The sequence below is a fragment of the Megalopta genalis genome, chromosome 2 (genome assembly GCF_051020955.1).
Source record: "Megalopta genalis isolate 19385.01 chromosome 2, iyMegGena1_principal, whole genome shotgun sequence".
Taxonomy (NCBI): Eukaryota; Metazoa; Arthropoda; class Insecta; order Hymenoptera; family Halictidae; genus Megalopta; species Megalopta genalis.
The window spans coordinates 4,800,518-4,816,464 of NC_135014.1; the positions used below are offsets into that span (position 1 = coordinate 4,800,518).

At 30.9% G+C, this 15,947-nt stretch overlaps 3 protein-coding genes across 7 annotated transcripts; 2 read left to right on the forward strand and 1 right to left on the reverse strand.

Moving 5' to 3' along the window:
• Window positions 1-1,134: 1,134 nt before the first annotated feature.
• PICK1 (protein interacting with PRKCA 1) lies at window positions 1,135-4,357 on the forward strand. 4 transcript variants are annotated; one of them, XM_033483614.2, is made up of 7 exons: window positions 1,135-1,519; window positions 1,694-1,743; window positions 1,858-2,004; window positions 2,126-2,185; window positions 2,710-3,028; window positions 3,106-3,301; window positions 3,411-4,357. In XM_033483614.2, the coding sequence occupies exons 2-7, from the start codon at window positions 1,703-1,705 to the stop codon at window positions 4,109-4,111; spliced, it is 1,464 nt and encodes a 487-aa protein (XP_033339505.1). In that variant the 5' UTR covers window positions 1,135-1,519; window positions 1,694-1,702; the 3' UTR covers window positions 4,112-4,357. The 4 variants fall into 4 exon arrangements, with proteins under 4 accessions (XP_033339505.1, XP_033339507.1, XP_033339506.1 ...); XM_033483615.2 differs by lacking the exon at window positions 2,126-2,185 and having other exon boundaries at window positions 1,136-1,519; XM_033483616.2 differs by lacking the exons at window positions 1,858-2,004; window positions 2,126-2,185.
• A 997-nt stretch (window positions 4,358-5,354) lies between these two features.
• On the forward strand, window positions 5,355-9,477 carry GAA1 (glycosylphosphatidylinositol anchor attachment 1). The gene is made up of 10 exons (XM_033483617.2): window positions 5,355-5,577; window positions 5,871-6,088; window positions 6,196-6,352; window positions 6,417-6,625; window positions 6,713-6,930; window positions 7,007-7,194; window positions 7,257-7,381; window positions 7,447-7,643; window positions 7,738-7,905; window positions 8,013-9,477. Exons 1-10 carry the CDS (start codon window positions 5,436-5,438, stop codon window positions 8,287-8,289), a joined length of 1,899 nt encoding a protein of 632 aa, XP_033339508.1. The 5' UTR covers window positions 5,355-5,435; the 3' UTR covers window positions 8,290-9,477.
• A 180-nt stretch (window positions 9,478-9,657) lies between these two features.
• Window positions 9,658-15,564, reverse strand: l(3)76BDm (trafficking protein particle complex subunit 8 homolog l(3)76BDm). Of its 2 annotated transcripts, none has more exons than XM_033483643.2 (11): window positions 15,233-15,564; window positions 14,850-15,051; window positions 14,218-14,659; window positions 13,898-14,143; window positions 13,330-13,833; window positions 12,681-13,200; window positions 12,417-12,602; window positions 11,593-12,333; window positions 11,355-11,514; window positions 10,157-11,258; window positions 9,658-10,068 (listed from the first exon to the last, which is right to left on the reverse strand). In XM_033483643.2, exons 2-11 carry the CDS (start codon window positions 15,004-15,006, stop codon window positions 9,801-9,803), a joined length of 4,326 nt encoding a protein of 1,441 aa, XP_033339534.2. In that variant the 5' UTR covers window positions 15,007-15,051; window positions 15,233-15,564; the 3' UTR covers window positions 9,658-9,800. The 2 variants fall into 2 exon arrangements, with proteins under 2 accessions (XP_033339534.2, XP_033339536.2); XM_033483645.2 differs by having other exon boundaries at window positions 15,200-15,564.
• Between the last annotated feature and the right edge of the window lie 383 nt (window positions 15,565-15,947).

Genomic DNA, 15,947 nt, shown 5'->3' on the forward strand with positions numbered 1-15,947 from the left:
ATTATTTCTATCAAATGTAAGAAACCCTGCTCATGGGTTGGAAACGATAAAAGGAAAAAGCAGAATGAAGAATTGTTACCGAGAAACTAGAAATGCTGTCTGAAGTACAGGTGATCCATGACAACTTAAATGCTAATTATTACCTGACTATTAATGACAAAAATTTAGGTATGAAATATTTAATTGATACTGGTTCAGATATTTCATTATTGTCCCATTGGATCCCTCCATCGGTGTTGATTACGCGTAGCTTCGGCTCTGCCGGACAAAGAGAAGCGAGCAGCGAAGGACATGGCGGCAAAACGTCGTGTACATGTTGTTGACGAACATTTTCTCGATCTACTCGAAATGTACATCGTTCCGACACTTTTACCGGGCCGTTTCTTCTTCAGAAATGTCTACAGAATCCGACTCTGGGTAGAGTTTTCGTGCTGAACAAAAAACTTTTCGTAAAAATACAAAAATATTACGCAGAAACTGCTCACGTCGACACTTTTTTAAACTTTGACATCGATTTATTGCTATTTAGGACCAAAAACAATTAATAAATTGCATGCTACCATATTCGGGAAACTCTCCTATATTTTTTAACACCAATTAGAACTTTCTAACATTTGTACTTTTACCAAGCATGCTGGTATACATTAATATTAATACAAATATATAGTAATGCTAGAATAAAAACGATCACTTAACGTTTTTATTTATAATCTTTTATAAATGAAAATTTAGTTAATATATTGGTCAGATTCTATCAATTAAAATGAGACCAAACACGACATGCTTTACACTATATCTGTTCATTATACGTAGCAAGTAACTTATTTCATTTCATTACATAAATTGTAATTGTAACAAAGAAAGCATTAAAAAAACCGATTTTGAAGTATACAGGGTGACCCAAAGATATCTCGCAATCCAGAAATGGATGGTACTACCTGATATCATTTGAAGTAACTTTTTCCTTAGCGAAAATGCAATCCGCGCCTTCGTTTACAAGTTATTAACAAAAAACAGTGACCAATGAGAAGCAAGATTAGCTGGCGCGAGGCGGCCGAGCTAATGAACGGAACTGGGCCTCATCCGCTCGTTAGCTCGGCCGCCGTGCGACTGCTGATCTCATCTTTCATTGGTCAGCATTTTTCATTAATAACTAAAGCCGCGGACTGCTCTTTTGCTAAGGAACAAGTTACTTCAAATGACCTCAGGAACCTCTCATTTCCCGGAAATATCATAATTTTGGGACACTTTGTATGCATGTACATGTGTTCGATGTATGTGCATGCGCCGAATTTTCTAATTCTTTAATTAAAGAAAACAATTATGTACACGTGAGATATGAGAATATGAGAAAGTATATAAAACGTCAATGAAATAGGTACTTACATGAAAACAATGTAAGGATATGTTTCCTATATTTATCCGTTAAAGCTGCTTGTAGAGTTTACATGTAACCACTTGGCAGAACCTTTGACAGATATAACCTCAATATATTTTCTCTTTGTACACAAAGAAAAAGGTACAATGTATGCAAATTTCACTCTTAACGTTTAATCTTTAAAACACATTTATATTATGTATCTCATATGCTATCGAAGACTTCATTCTTTTAATTTATTATTCAACTAATTTTATTTGTTTACTAATAAAGACAATATGTGAGTAATCGGTTTAATGATTGTTAACATTACAGATTGCAAGCATGGATTACGATGATGATTTCTTCTTTGAAGAGGATAAGATGTTGGTTTCATGAAACTCTTTTTTATTGTTACCGATATGTATCACATTTAAATTTAAATGTGCTTCTATTTTCTTGTACCATGCATGTCTATATGCCACGGTGCGGTGGAATAGTCTGAAGGATCGAGCAGTTTTATCTGCGAGTAAAAATACTTCAAAAGAGTTGGATGAAAAGTTGCAGGAGAATTGTCTTGTTTTATTGACCACCGTGCCATCGGCTAGTTCGCAATCAGATCAATTTACCATGATGGAAGATCGCATGTACGCATTGTTATGTTTTACTATTTTACTTTTTGTTTCAGTTCTTTACACTTCTATCTACTAATACACACACTCTATCAATTTTATGATTTTTCTTTTCTCTTATTATCGTAAAACATAGACCAGATGTAGAACTGGTCTCCCAAGACCAGTCTCTTCATCAACTACAATGCTGTGCAATGTAAGTTGTAATAATAATCTGCATGCTTTTAGCTATATTTCAAAAGTCATTTCACACAATGTTTCTTTTCATTTTTAACTTATCATATACAGCGGTAATGTAATTCAATATTTTTCTTATATTATTAATAAATCTTTAATTATTAAAAGACTTCTAAAAGGTAAGAATTTCTTGAATAATATTTTGTTATATACATGCTATTAGCTATCATGATACTATTAAAAGTAATTATTGATAATTGATTTGTATAAGTGAAATTTTAATTCATAATAGTATTAGTATATAAGTTTTTAATAATAATAATATTAAGTTATCTAATATTTTACTAGAAATTTATTATTTTTCTATCACTACGTAAATGTACAAATACATAAGCTAGAATATTAAATATTTTAGTAGTTAGAATTACAAATATGCTTACTACATTTCCTTGTATACTAATTCGGAAAAGGTATTTCTTTCATCCAAAATAAATGATAAATTCAATAAAATTTGATACATGTTTATTATGTTATTTTACACAGGGGAATGACAATTACCTCTGGTAATGTCGTAATACAAAAGGACAGTAGTAATCTCATAGGTATAAGCATTGGAGGTGGGGCACCTCAGTGCCGTTGCTTATACATTGTGCAAGTATTTGATAATACACCTGCTGCACTGGATGGTACCCTACAAGCTGGAGATGAACTTGTTGCAGTTAATGGAACTTCGGTTAGAGGAAAGACGAAAGTAGAAGTTGCAAAAATGATACAATCTTGTGATTCTCAGGTCAGCATTAATTATAACAAATTACATGCTGATCCTAAACAAGGACGAACACTTGACATAGCTCTGAAAAAGGTTTATACAACATAAATTATCTGCTCATTAGAAATAATTCGTTAACAGTATTGTTAACAATATGTGTTAATTTCTAGGTGAAACATAGATTGGTTGAAGGAATGGGAAGTGCTACGGCAGACGCACTTGGGTTATCGCACGCTATTCTTTGTAACGATGCACTTGTACAAAGATTAATGGCACTTCAACGCACAGAATATTTATATAGAGGTCTTGTTTCTCATGCTCAATCTACTTTGCATGCATTCTTCGACTTAACACAAATATATAAAGGTATATTTACTAATAATAATCAATTGTTTCATAAACTGTTAGATTCAAAAGATGTGTGCATTTTTGTTTTTTCTATTTTCGTGAGTTACATTAAACGAATGCGTTCTAGTATTTGGAGATGCATTTGCTGCAATAGGAGTTAGAGAACCACAACCACGAGCTAGTGAAGCTTTTAGACAGTTCGGTGAGCAGCACAGACAAATGGAAAAGTTTGGAGTAACAATGTTAAAGTCGATAAAGCCTATATTAAACGATCTTGGTACATATCTTAATAAAGCCATTCCGGATACTCGATTGACTATCAGCAAGTATGCTGATGCAAAATTTGAATATCTTTCCTATTGTTTGAAAGTGAAAGAATTAGATGACGAAGAACAGTGTTCTGCAGCATTGCAGGAACCTCTTTACCGAATGGAAACAGGCAATTACGAATATCGACTAGTGTTGAGATGTCGGCAAGAAGCTCGTGCAAAGTTTGCGAAGCTTAGATCGGATGTGCTCGTCAAACTTGAATTATTAGATAATAAACATGTTCAAGATGTCGTGTGGCAACTACAAAAATTTGCTGCTGGTTTAGGCAAATATTATTCCAATACAAGAGACTTGTTATCTGCAGTAACACTATTTCCTGTAGAAGTCGACTTATCACATTCCGCATTCCAATACAAATCAATTGGATCTCAAATGATAAATGATGGTGAAGACATAGATGAATATGAACCTGAAGAAAAATCAAATAGTGAAGAGCTCCTTATAGATACACAAAGCTTTACCGATACACTTATATCATCAGAACCAGATAATATGTAGCAGCATTACTTTCAATTTTGAGAATGTGCTGAAAAACCACTATCTTTTACTTTTAAGCTTTTAAAAAAGAGCATTTAGTGTCATGCAACACTTCCAGCATAATACATTTATGTCGTCATACCTTGTGCAATTCCACAGTTTATTTTTATTGTTTATCATAATACAAAGATAGCCACCAAAGATCGTTATTTTTAAGATATAAACATATATAAAATATATTTATAATAAATGTGTACAAAAAGATTATGTATGTCTATGCTTAATGTATAAATTAATTACATATTTACAGTAAGTGCTAACCATAAGATGGAAAAGTGCATTTATTAAATTCTTAATTATTATAATAAGTATCAAGGTAACAGATTCTATAAATAAAAATTGTGTGAGTTATTTGCAAATACTTTCTTCATTTTTATTTATTATTATTATTATTCCTGTTTTAATTTGAAATGTTTACATAAAATATGTAAAACATTTATTTAATAAAATAGACTACTTTTCTATTTTTTGGTAACTTAAATTACCTGGCATTTCTACAAGACAACACAAACATATACGTGTACAATATGGAGTTTCCCCTACTTTGTTCTATAATACACATTGGTATATAAATAAGTGTGAGCGAGATTAATCTTACACGGAGTGATGTAAAATGAAGTAAGATATAAATGAGTTAAAGAAGGATGTATTTACTTTTGTTATGCAGAATTTAATTTTTTACAGATTTTACTCGAAACATTATTAAAACTTTTTGCAAATAACCACCTTCACTTTCTGAACCATCTTCTTCATATAAAATCTAAACACCTAAATACCTAAAATCTATGTGTACCTAAAATCTAAATATCTAATTTAAATATGTTTCATTAAAATCCATTCAACCGTTTAAACGCAATTGTGTTAACAACCATAAGAAATTTGAAAAACCACTTTTTTTTTAATATTCCCAACGTGATCAGGAGACCTTAAAATGCGTTTTTTTATAATACAAATTTTGGTTGATATTTTTTTCAATTTAATCGGAAAGACAACTTATACAGCTTATGCCACTTGCCGTCGTAGCTGAGGCACTGAGGGCTGTGCTGTGACTGTGATTCTGAGACTTTAGCAACTTTAGCATTTCAAGAGCGAGAAAGAATCGTGATTTACATTCGAATTAACATTACATATGTACTAAGATAGTCTTCAAACTGACTCCAAGCTATCAAAAGTTCATCACTCCATTGCAGATGGCGCTGAGATAGAAAATCCTCAAATCTTACATCACTGCTTACATTACAAGTGTTAGATTTTTATTCGAATTTCGAATGCCATAGTTTTCAAAATGAGTTTGTTGACAGATCCTAGAGCAGGATCTGGGAAGATAATAAAATTTTTATTAAAATGGGAACGACCCCTCTGTTTTCTACTTTATATCAGTGGGATTATTTGGTTATTACTACTTGCTTTACCAGCATTTAATGACAGTAAGTATTACTTAATCTTTGTGTCTTTTATGCCGGACATATTAGGTTATACTTTTACATATCATTTGTCTAAGAATTAATTTCCAATCAAATGTAGATTACCGATTAAATTATTACAAAATTATAATCCATTTTTTCATCAGTATAACGTAATAATTGCTCAACAATTGTAAAACTACACATGAAAAATAAATAACTTTATATTACCTTTATTGTATGATAATATTACATACAGAGTAAATATATAGCAATATTTTTAGTACTGTATTTATAAATACAATTACCAATTACAGATACCTATTTCTCTGAAAATGCTTTATTGCCAGGATTGGTTACTACTGAAAGTAATTTGGAACAAACAGCAAAACAGTATTATTACGAGTTGATTCACGAAATGAAACGTTATCCCGATACAATGCCATATGCTTGGCTAACAGCTAAATTAAATCAGCTCCAATTAGATGTCTACATACATAATTTCTCATTAATATACCCATTTCAGGAACAGAAGGTAAATCAAAAATAAGTATTCTATAGAATCTATGGCATATAAATTAAAATTTAAAATTATGTGCATCTTCTTCATGAGTTGTGATGTGAAAAACAGTTATTTTATAGTTTACAGGGCAAAATATATATGGAATTATAAGAGCTCCAAGAGCAGCCAGTACAGAGGCAATTATAGTCAGTGCTCCTTTTAGACCTGTAAATAGCATTTATTTAGATACTGCACCCTCTGTTGCTCTACTTCTTGCATTTGCCAAATTCTGTAGGAGTAAGTCATTTTAATGTTACAAGATAAACACAACAGTTGTGTGTTCTAAATTCTTCTATTTTAGAACAAAAGTATTGGGCGAAGGATATTATATTCCTAATAACAGAACATGAACAGTTAGGAATACAAGCTTGGTTAGATGCATATCATGGAGTTACAAGTGGTGATAAAGGTGTACTTATACCTGGAGATCTTGCAGGTCGAGCTGGCTCCATTCAAGCTGCTATTAATTTAGAATTACATTCAATGAAAATTTCATCTATCGATGTTAAAGTATGTTTTATGTATTTACTTAATTATTTTTGTTGAAATATTCTCTTGAATATATAAATATGCTTTTATTGTCAAATTAATGCACAGGTTGAAGGTTTGAATGGACAACTGCCTAACTTGGATCTTTTTAATTTAGCACAGAATATGATTGCTAAAGGAGGAATAAGACACTCGGTTCAGAAACGTTTTGATGTTAAATACAAAAACAAATTAAAAAACTGGCGTTATCATTTTAATACACTTCTTATGATGATAGGTACTCAGGCTACTGGAATTCCCACTGGTAATCACGGACTTTTTCATAGGTATTTAAAGAAATATTAACTGCACGATGTGTTTGAATATTTTAATATAATTTAATGATATTTAATGTTATTAAAGATTTGGGATTGAAGCAATTACTTTGGAAGGTTTTGAGAAACGTGGACAACAAAATTCAGACGAAAATTTCTATCAAGTAGGTCGTGTAGTGGAAAGTATAATTCGATCATTGAATAATTTACTTGAACGATTTCATCAGTCGTACTTTTTCTATCTATTACCATCAACCGATACATATATTTCTATTGGTAAGTACAAATTTATGTTAAAAAAGTTTTTAAATATAAATGAATTGAATTATTAACTTTAGGACTTTATATACGGTGTTTGGTTCTAATTATTGCTGGAGTGTTTATAAAAGCATTTGCCATCTGGCAGAGACTTCAGATGTCTCCTGTAGAAGATAAAAAGAATGTTACTACGATGCAATCAAAGGTTAGTTAAGTTCATTACGTTTATATTATGCATATTATTTATCGCTAATATTGTAAATTTTATAGAAAGATGGATTTGATATTGGAATTATAACTTCAGAAATATTATGGGCTCATATTTTTGGAGTCATAATCGCTTCATCGCCTAGTGCACTAACGTATATTGGTAAAAAAATGTGGAATCTTCGTACGGAAGATTCTATATATTTTGGATTTGCGGCTATAACTGTAATAAGTTTAATGTGGCCATTGTATCCTAAAAGGTAATTTAAACACTCGATAGAATATTAACTCTTGAGTTTGCATCATTACAAGTTATATGTATTTTGGATAATAATATGTTATAATTATTTTTAGACAAATGAAATATAAAAATGCAGCTTTAATTTGTGTAATTTCATCAGTGGAATTAGCCACTGTGTTAATGTGTATAGCTATGCACAATTTTTCTTTAGCTCTCGTTACCGCTATTGTTTATGTACCTGTGATTTTACCAATTATACCAAAACAAAAATCTAGCAGCAAGTAAGAATATTTTTAATGAACGTTTTTCGATAACCTTTTTTGCTAATACAAATTTACTTGTTCCAAATTATATGACATTATCTTTGTGTATTATAATTTTGTTTCAGATGTCGCAGCATACTTTCATTTCTTTGGTTACTCTTACATCCGTTTGTGACCTCAAATATTCTTATATTGTGTTACACATATGCAAACTTTTCTACGGATCCATTTCTTTCGATATTGTTTCGTGGCTACCGTGCTACAAAGCAAGCATATGTCTTTAGTATTATGGATTCGATGATATACGGGAACTGGTTTTATAATGTAACAATTACTACAATATTCCCCATTTGGATCCTATTTTGGAATATCTTGTGTACAAACAGTGTGATATCTACGTAATATGCCTGAATTACATTTTATTCTTATTTAAATAATTACTACAATTTTTGTATTATTATTGGTATGAGGAGGAGGGAAATAGAGATATACCTACGAAAGTACGTAATTCAGTTCCAAGTATGTATTCCGGGTAATCGAAGTTCTACTGTATTTGAAAATATTTTTGAGTGCAGAGATTTTGCACATCCTCTACATCTGTACAATGCAAAAGGTTGATTTACTATTGCAAATATAAAGAATACAGTTAAAGGGGCTCGGGTAATCAAGTGACTACGGAGTCAGCAGGTCGATATCTGGCTGTGCAGATTTCGTTACAGAAATGGTATTATCCAGAGATGTGTAGTTGTTTGATAAATACGAGATGGAAAACACGCTGGTGTTTTCTATTAGGAATGCAAAAAGAACTCTATTCGAATAGAAATATTTTCCGGATCGAGAAATGCAGTGACATCTTCTTATAACTTTTAAACCATTAGAGGTATTGGAATGAAATTTTCACTAAAAATATTTAAAAAATAATCATTCTTAACTTTAGGTAATTAAATATTTGTCTGCATTTGTTAAACAATAATTTTTAATTATTTTTGATTGATTTTTAATTCATTTTTGATTACACATACATATAGTATGTATGTGAAATATAAAAAAATACGATCATGAATAAATAATAATTTTCGAAACGTTAAACTTCTTGAAACATATTGTTAAATATGTATTTTAAATATTTATTTAATTATATGGCGTAGAAGTCAAAATTATACTAGTGTTAGAATACTTTCGTTACCCACTGCAAATACTGTGGTGAGATTTTTTTCGCGAAATATATCACAGTTTGGTGATCATTATCCACAGGAATATATAAAAGAAAAACAGAACATTGAAGCAACGATTAACCACCAATATTCTACTGTACGTGAAGGAGCTTCGAAAGCAACAAATTTCCAAATTTTTTTCAAATTTTTGAAAATTCTGTACATAATTAGTAAAGATATTATTATAAAAGTATTCGAAATATTTAAAAATAATTTAATACTACTTACACAGCACTTAAGTCTAAAAGATTTGAGTATGTGCATAATTTAATTAGTTATTATAGAAAATTTATTTTATAGCATCCTCTAACTGTAAATTATCTACAAATTGTCTTCATATCACTTTCAAAGAAATTAAATGTTGATACAAAAAATATATTTATGACATTTTGTTTTCACAATAATATTTTAACATCTTCCTGAACTTATTGTAGCTAACTCTGGTTTTACATAAGACAACTTTAACACATTAATTTATATAGGTACTACAAATCACACTACAATAAAATTAAAAAAAAAAACAAAATATGGGATCTTTAAAATAATACACATTAAGTTTATAGTTAAAGATATAATAGTAATAATTTTACCTATACTAGATATTTACATAGCATTTAGGAATGATTTTAAATTACATAAATGAAATTAATTTATTACATTATTTAATGTTACCTAATAATAATACCTTTATATTCTTAGTTATTTACTATGATCATTAATAATACATATGCTTTCCATTTTCCATTTCTGTAAAGTGAATTCTCTAGTATTTACAACTCTTACAGAGACTTCTATGCGCGCTGCTAAATCGTATGTTCCAGGCGCTGGAAGTACAGCTTGTAATTTTACAGTATTGCTAGTGAGTGGTTCTATATTAGAAAGAATGGCCGAATGACACACATATCTATAAAATGTAGAAGCTTGCGGAGAATACAGTTGCGATTTTATACTTGGAAGATGGGTTCCACTGAAAAAATAAAAGATAATTTTAATATGTACAAGATTTTTGTTTTTACATAATCCTTAATATAATTCAGAAAATTAGTGATATATACCTGCTAGTACCTATTGTATTCACTTTAACATCAATTTGTGACTCCAAATGATTTTGTATGTACATTATAACTGGAACGAAACACAATCGATTTTGATTGAAATTATGTGTAATTTGTCTAGCATGACTCAACTGGAAAGATATAACGTTTTTCAAGAATTCGGTCTCTAAAACTTGTTCTTTGCTGGTCATAACGAACAAATCGGGTACATTTTTATCCGGTCCAAATATTTTCAAACGTGTTTCATATTCACTGGGTTCAACTTGAACCTCTTTGGGATGTTTATAAGTTTTGTTCAAATATTCAAGATCAAGATGATGCTGACCAATCACTTGTCTTGATTGGATACCATCGATACCATCTTCTACATTTCTTCTACATTCTACATTTGCTTGCCATTTAAGAATCAAAGTAGAATTTAATGTCATGGCAGCTGACAATGATGTTTGTTCTGAATTTTGTGACAACCGTTGAAGTTGTTGCTGTATTTCAAGTGAATTTTCATTCACATCCAATGCTGGAATATGTCTTTTTTGGATAAAACTGATATAAGGATAATTTAAATCTAATGTTGTGTTATCATTTTCTTGAGTTAAAGACACATAAGAAAACACTAACTCATCCTTGCACTTTTTCCTTAATTTTAACATTAAATGGAACATTTCTTGAGGTTTTATTTTAATATCACTTGGCAAGACAGATGAACTGAATACAGACCACGTTTCACTTTGAAATAAAATTTGGGAAAGTATAATTTCATTCATAATGGAATCATGAATTCGATTTGCATTCTTAACGCACACTATCAGGTTCAGAGTAGGTGAAGTATCTTTAAATAATACACTCCTCGAAGCAACCGCGCTGATTTGTATGGAATCTAAAACTGTAAAATGCCATGTGTGTCTACAAAGTCGATGCTTTATCATACTTTTAGAATCAACGTTCTCATAGTAAAAAAGTAAATCTAAACGATGAGTTCCTTTTTCATGTGGAGCTTGTACCCATAATGGTATTGTGCAAGCTTCTCCTACGTCTAATATATTAGAATCAGAAGGTAGAGAAATTTTTGTTACAACTTTGTTATGTTTCTTTGTTGTATGTTCTGTAATAAAAATTAACATACTAACATAAAATTGTCAATTAATTATTTTATAATCCTACATTTAAGAGTTGTGCCAAACATATCAGTTAAATTTACCTTGTATATTTATGTAGTCGTCTTCTAATGATAACAGTTTTGCGTCCGTTGACGCTAAATGTACATTTGTTAATGGTGCATTTCCTACGTTCTTCAATCTAATATCCACTTTTTGAATTTCGCCACATAATATTTTTGAAGATACATTACTAAAAAAAACCTACAAGTAAATTAAATTTATATAATTGATTATTTTAAACATTGTACATGCAATTGTATTTTAAAGTAATCAAACTACCTGCATACACGGTGACTTTTCAATAACATTCATTTCCAATCTATAATCTGTATCATACAAATTTGCACCAGGTTTTTCTTTAATGTTCTTTAATCTAGGTCCCCTAACTTCAAACAACCTTTTTCCAGAAATAGCTATCGTTGGATTAACAATTGGTAAATCAGTTGTATGTGTTGGATTGGATAAATCATAGCTTAAGCCTAACACTTTTAATTCTCCTACTTGTTTTGGTATAAGATACAATATTATACGTTGTTTACAAGATGGTTGCACCACAATTGTTTCTATTACTTGTGCCTCTGCTGATTTCAAATCCTCCGGCGATTTCATTTCATTTGAAATTTGTTCATCAACAGAAGTGAAAGACCATAATAATGTTATATTAGATAATGGTAACGGTATATGTAACGGATTGTATAATTCGATAAAAAAATGTACTGGCTCATTCAAAACTGCATTCGCTTTCACACTGTTGTTACTTGTTTTAGAATATAATGCAACTAATGGTTTAAATATCATAGGTGGCGTTCCCTGAGCTTCTGTTATTAACATTTCTTCCATTCTTGACCATCTAATATCATCACATTCCTCAGTATCAAATGAAACATGAGTTGCTGGAGAATTATTTTCATAGGGCTTAGCTGCAGGACCATATAATACTTTGATATTATTACTATCTATTAACGGTAAAGGCAAGATAGGAAGCTCGTAACGATTAGATAAACCTTCCTGTAACAGTAACTGTAGTATGTAATGATTAATACAAAATACAGTATACGTAGATTAAGAAACGATTTGTAATTAACAGGAATGGATAAACATACGTTATGGATATGTAAAAATTCGCGTAAAAACGTAGCTTGTTGTGGTGCTGCTTGTTTGCTATAGGCATTAAGTAATTTCTCAAATGCTTTAACAGCCTCACCAACTTGTTTCAATGATGCTGCTTGTCTACCAATAGTGAAATATATATGATCTTCAGCAAGTGACCATCCTCTTCCATCGTACACCTAGCAACAGATATATAAATAGATACAAATTATCTAGTTACTGTATTATTATCATCATTAAGAACTGATTAAAAGTACCTGATACGCTTGTTGGTAACATCGTAACGAATGTTTTCTTTGACCTGCTTTCGAGAATCTGTGACCAGCAAGAACGGCATGAAAGGCATATTTGCGCATCATTTTTGGTCTAATAAAACAATAAGCTGCTTGTTCTAATAACAGTGCTGAACGTAAATCTGATTCTTCGCTAGTCATACGAATCAGCTGTTTCGCAGCCTCTCCATATAGATTTCTGCCTTTTAAACATTCAGCACTGAGAAGCGTTGCTCTTGTTGCAAACTGAGGTTGTTTACAACTGTTTAAGTAAGTCAATATTGCATCATCCATATATTCGATAGTCTTTCTATTAGTTTCACCTTGCATGAACGCACTTAAAGCAGCCATTTCTAGTGCACCTGCATAATAAAGCCAAGCTTGATCTGCTGCAAAATCTCTTTTTGCGCTATGATATGTTTGGTAAGCAAGTGAATAGTGACCGAACATGAAACACAAGTCACCTAAGCGACGCAACTGTAATTCTGGAGATTCTGTCGTATAACTGAAATCCAAACAAGCTGGATCTTTATATATTTATATATGTGTCATTTTATAATTTCTTTCTTATCTACTACTACAATACTTAGGATTATTCAAAAAGATGGTATATAAATATTGATAAACAACATACATTACAGCATTTGATGTAGTGGGTCCTGGTATACCAGGCTTATTTGTTCCAAACCATCGTCTTGTTGCACTAAGCAGTGATCTACTGACACCTTTTTTATTCGATGTTACATCATTTAATAGACTAATTTGCTTTTCTACATATGGTAATAAACTTTTCAAACAGAATTCTGTTATCAATGTTCTTAGCCTTTCAAGATCTTGTGTAGATAATCTAGCACCATGTTCTGTCATAACATAATTAACAGAATCTGCCCAAACATTTGCATTTATTGGTGTATCATTAACAGCTTGTTCTTTTGTATGTACAGCAGAACTTAAATTTTGTGTCTTTTCAATAGTTGGACTTAAAGGATGAATTGTTACAGAAACAGCTTCCTGGCCAACTTCTAAATGCATATTTGCAGACTCGGATACTTCAGAAGAAAAATTAACGGTATTATTTATATCTGGAGAAAACAGTACAGAAGTATGTGAAGCTACTGGCGTACCAGCCTGACTCGTCCTAAAATATAAGATTAAAATATACGTTCTTTAAACAATTAAATAAATATAATAAATAATCATACTTCTCTGTATCTGTAGTAACTTCATTCGGCATTGAAGAAACACCACTGGTATCTGCAGGTGTACGAGGAGAACTACTTTGCTCACTACCACCAGATATATCTGAATGTTTTACTAGAAATTGACTCCAAGGATCTGGCAAATGAGTATTGTCATCAGTTTGACCTGGTGGTCTTGAATTCATTTGTAATAAGAAACAATTGTTAGCACCATAGATATTTTTCATTTCTGTAAAAACTATCTCTGCCCTACAAAAATTGTAATCAATTATTTAAATTGCATAACATTCAACTTACAGAGATTACTGAAATAAAAGAATTACTTATTTCTATCATCCTGTACAGCATCATGTACTAAAATGTAATATCTAAGAGTATTGTTATTAAACCATTTTGGCAATTTCCCAGGTATACTTTGATGTAATTGTGCACCTATACTTTGTATCTTCTCCAAGGGATTATCTTCTGCGGTCGAAACAACAATCATGCAAGCAAGAAAATGCTTTGTAAATTCATGATCCGATGGAAACTGAACACTCAGAAACATTTCTCTCCAGGCTTCAAACCATGGAACCGAGACTGGTATATCAAGCTCTGCAGTTCCGATTTGAATTAAAATCGTATGTTCACATATCACTGAACTAACTGCTTCGTTCAACATTCTTTTAGCAATGTTTGACTCTGGTGGGTGAGCATTCACATCTTGTATAAAAAGTCGAAGATTCCTAACTGTTACAGTATTTCCTTGTGGATCCTTAAAATGACCTATGAAAATGAAATTGAATACTAACATAAAATACTCGATATTAAAACATAGTCACATATTTTTAAATGAATGAAGAAACTATTAACAAAGATAATGACATTGACAAAGGTAATAAGAAAACTGTCCTACTTAATTTAGATGTACTGATATTGGTGAAAAAGTATTGAAAATTAATCGTAGAATACCTACCTTCTGTGTTTAATTTGCAGAATGGTTGCAGCAGTTCAACAAATGATAAATTATTTTTTTGACAAGTGGCATCAGCCGCGGTTGAACAAACTGCAGCGATTTGCGGAGAAAAAGCATTGCTTATAAATTCCCGAGGGGTTAACTTACACTGAGCCATGATAATTCCAATAAATTATATTCGAGTTACCAAGATTACGTATTACTAAGAAACAGATTTATACAATAATCATTTTCAATGCTACATTACTATTATTTATTATCTCAGCAGTTAAGAGAAACAAAACTTTCAATACATTTCGAAAACGTTATAATAAACATCTCTACCGAACAGCTGTTTTGTAGATATTTACCGTGAAAGGTAAGAATATATAAAGATAACATACATATCACCGTATCAGCCGGAAGTGCTTGTAGGTGGATATAACTTTACGTATATATTTACTTTTAAATGACATTATTCTAAACGAGAATTATTTTTAACTATTTGCAATCACTACTTCAATTTTTGTTAAGGCAAGGAGAAGCAATTTTTTACTTCTGCAGTAGTTGGCAGTTTATACACAGGTACATATGTATAATGTTCATCATAGCAGAATGTAACACAACTTAATTATAGGGATATTTAGATCAGGGATTTATTATTTAAAGAAATTAAATACAGCTGTATCTAATACTCTATATGTATGTACAGAAGAACTTATGAGAATTGTTCGTCGATTATGTTATAGCCCTCTAGTGGAATGTTTAACAAACATAATTTTTAAATTGCACTACCAATTGGTATTAATACAGGATTCCGTGCGTATATATTTGCGCTATAAAAAAGTTTCTCAATTAAAAAAATTTTAATTTATATAGTTGACGTGATCAGTTTTCAAATTTTGACAGCTTTGAAAAGACACATTTTATGCTCATCACAGAATACGCAGTATCTACGTATGTATCTACTAGTCCATTGTATCCACACAAGATACCAGAAGCAATGGTTTGGCGTTTTTCGACAACTAATTTCTAATGTGCATGAGTCCGTAAATTTATTTATAGTTTATAATGACATCGGACATACAAATGATATGTATGGATATATCCCGGATATTG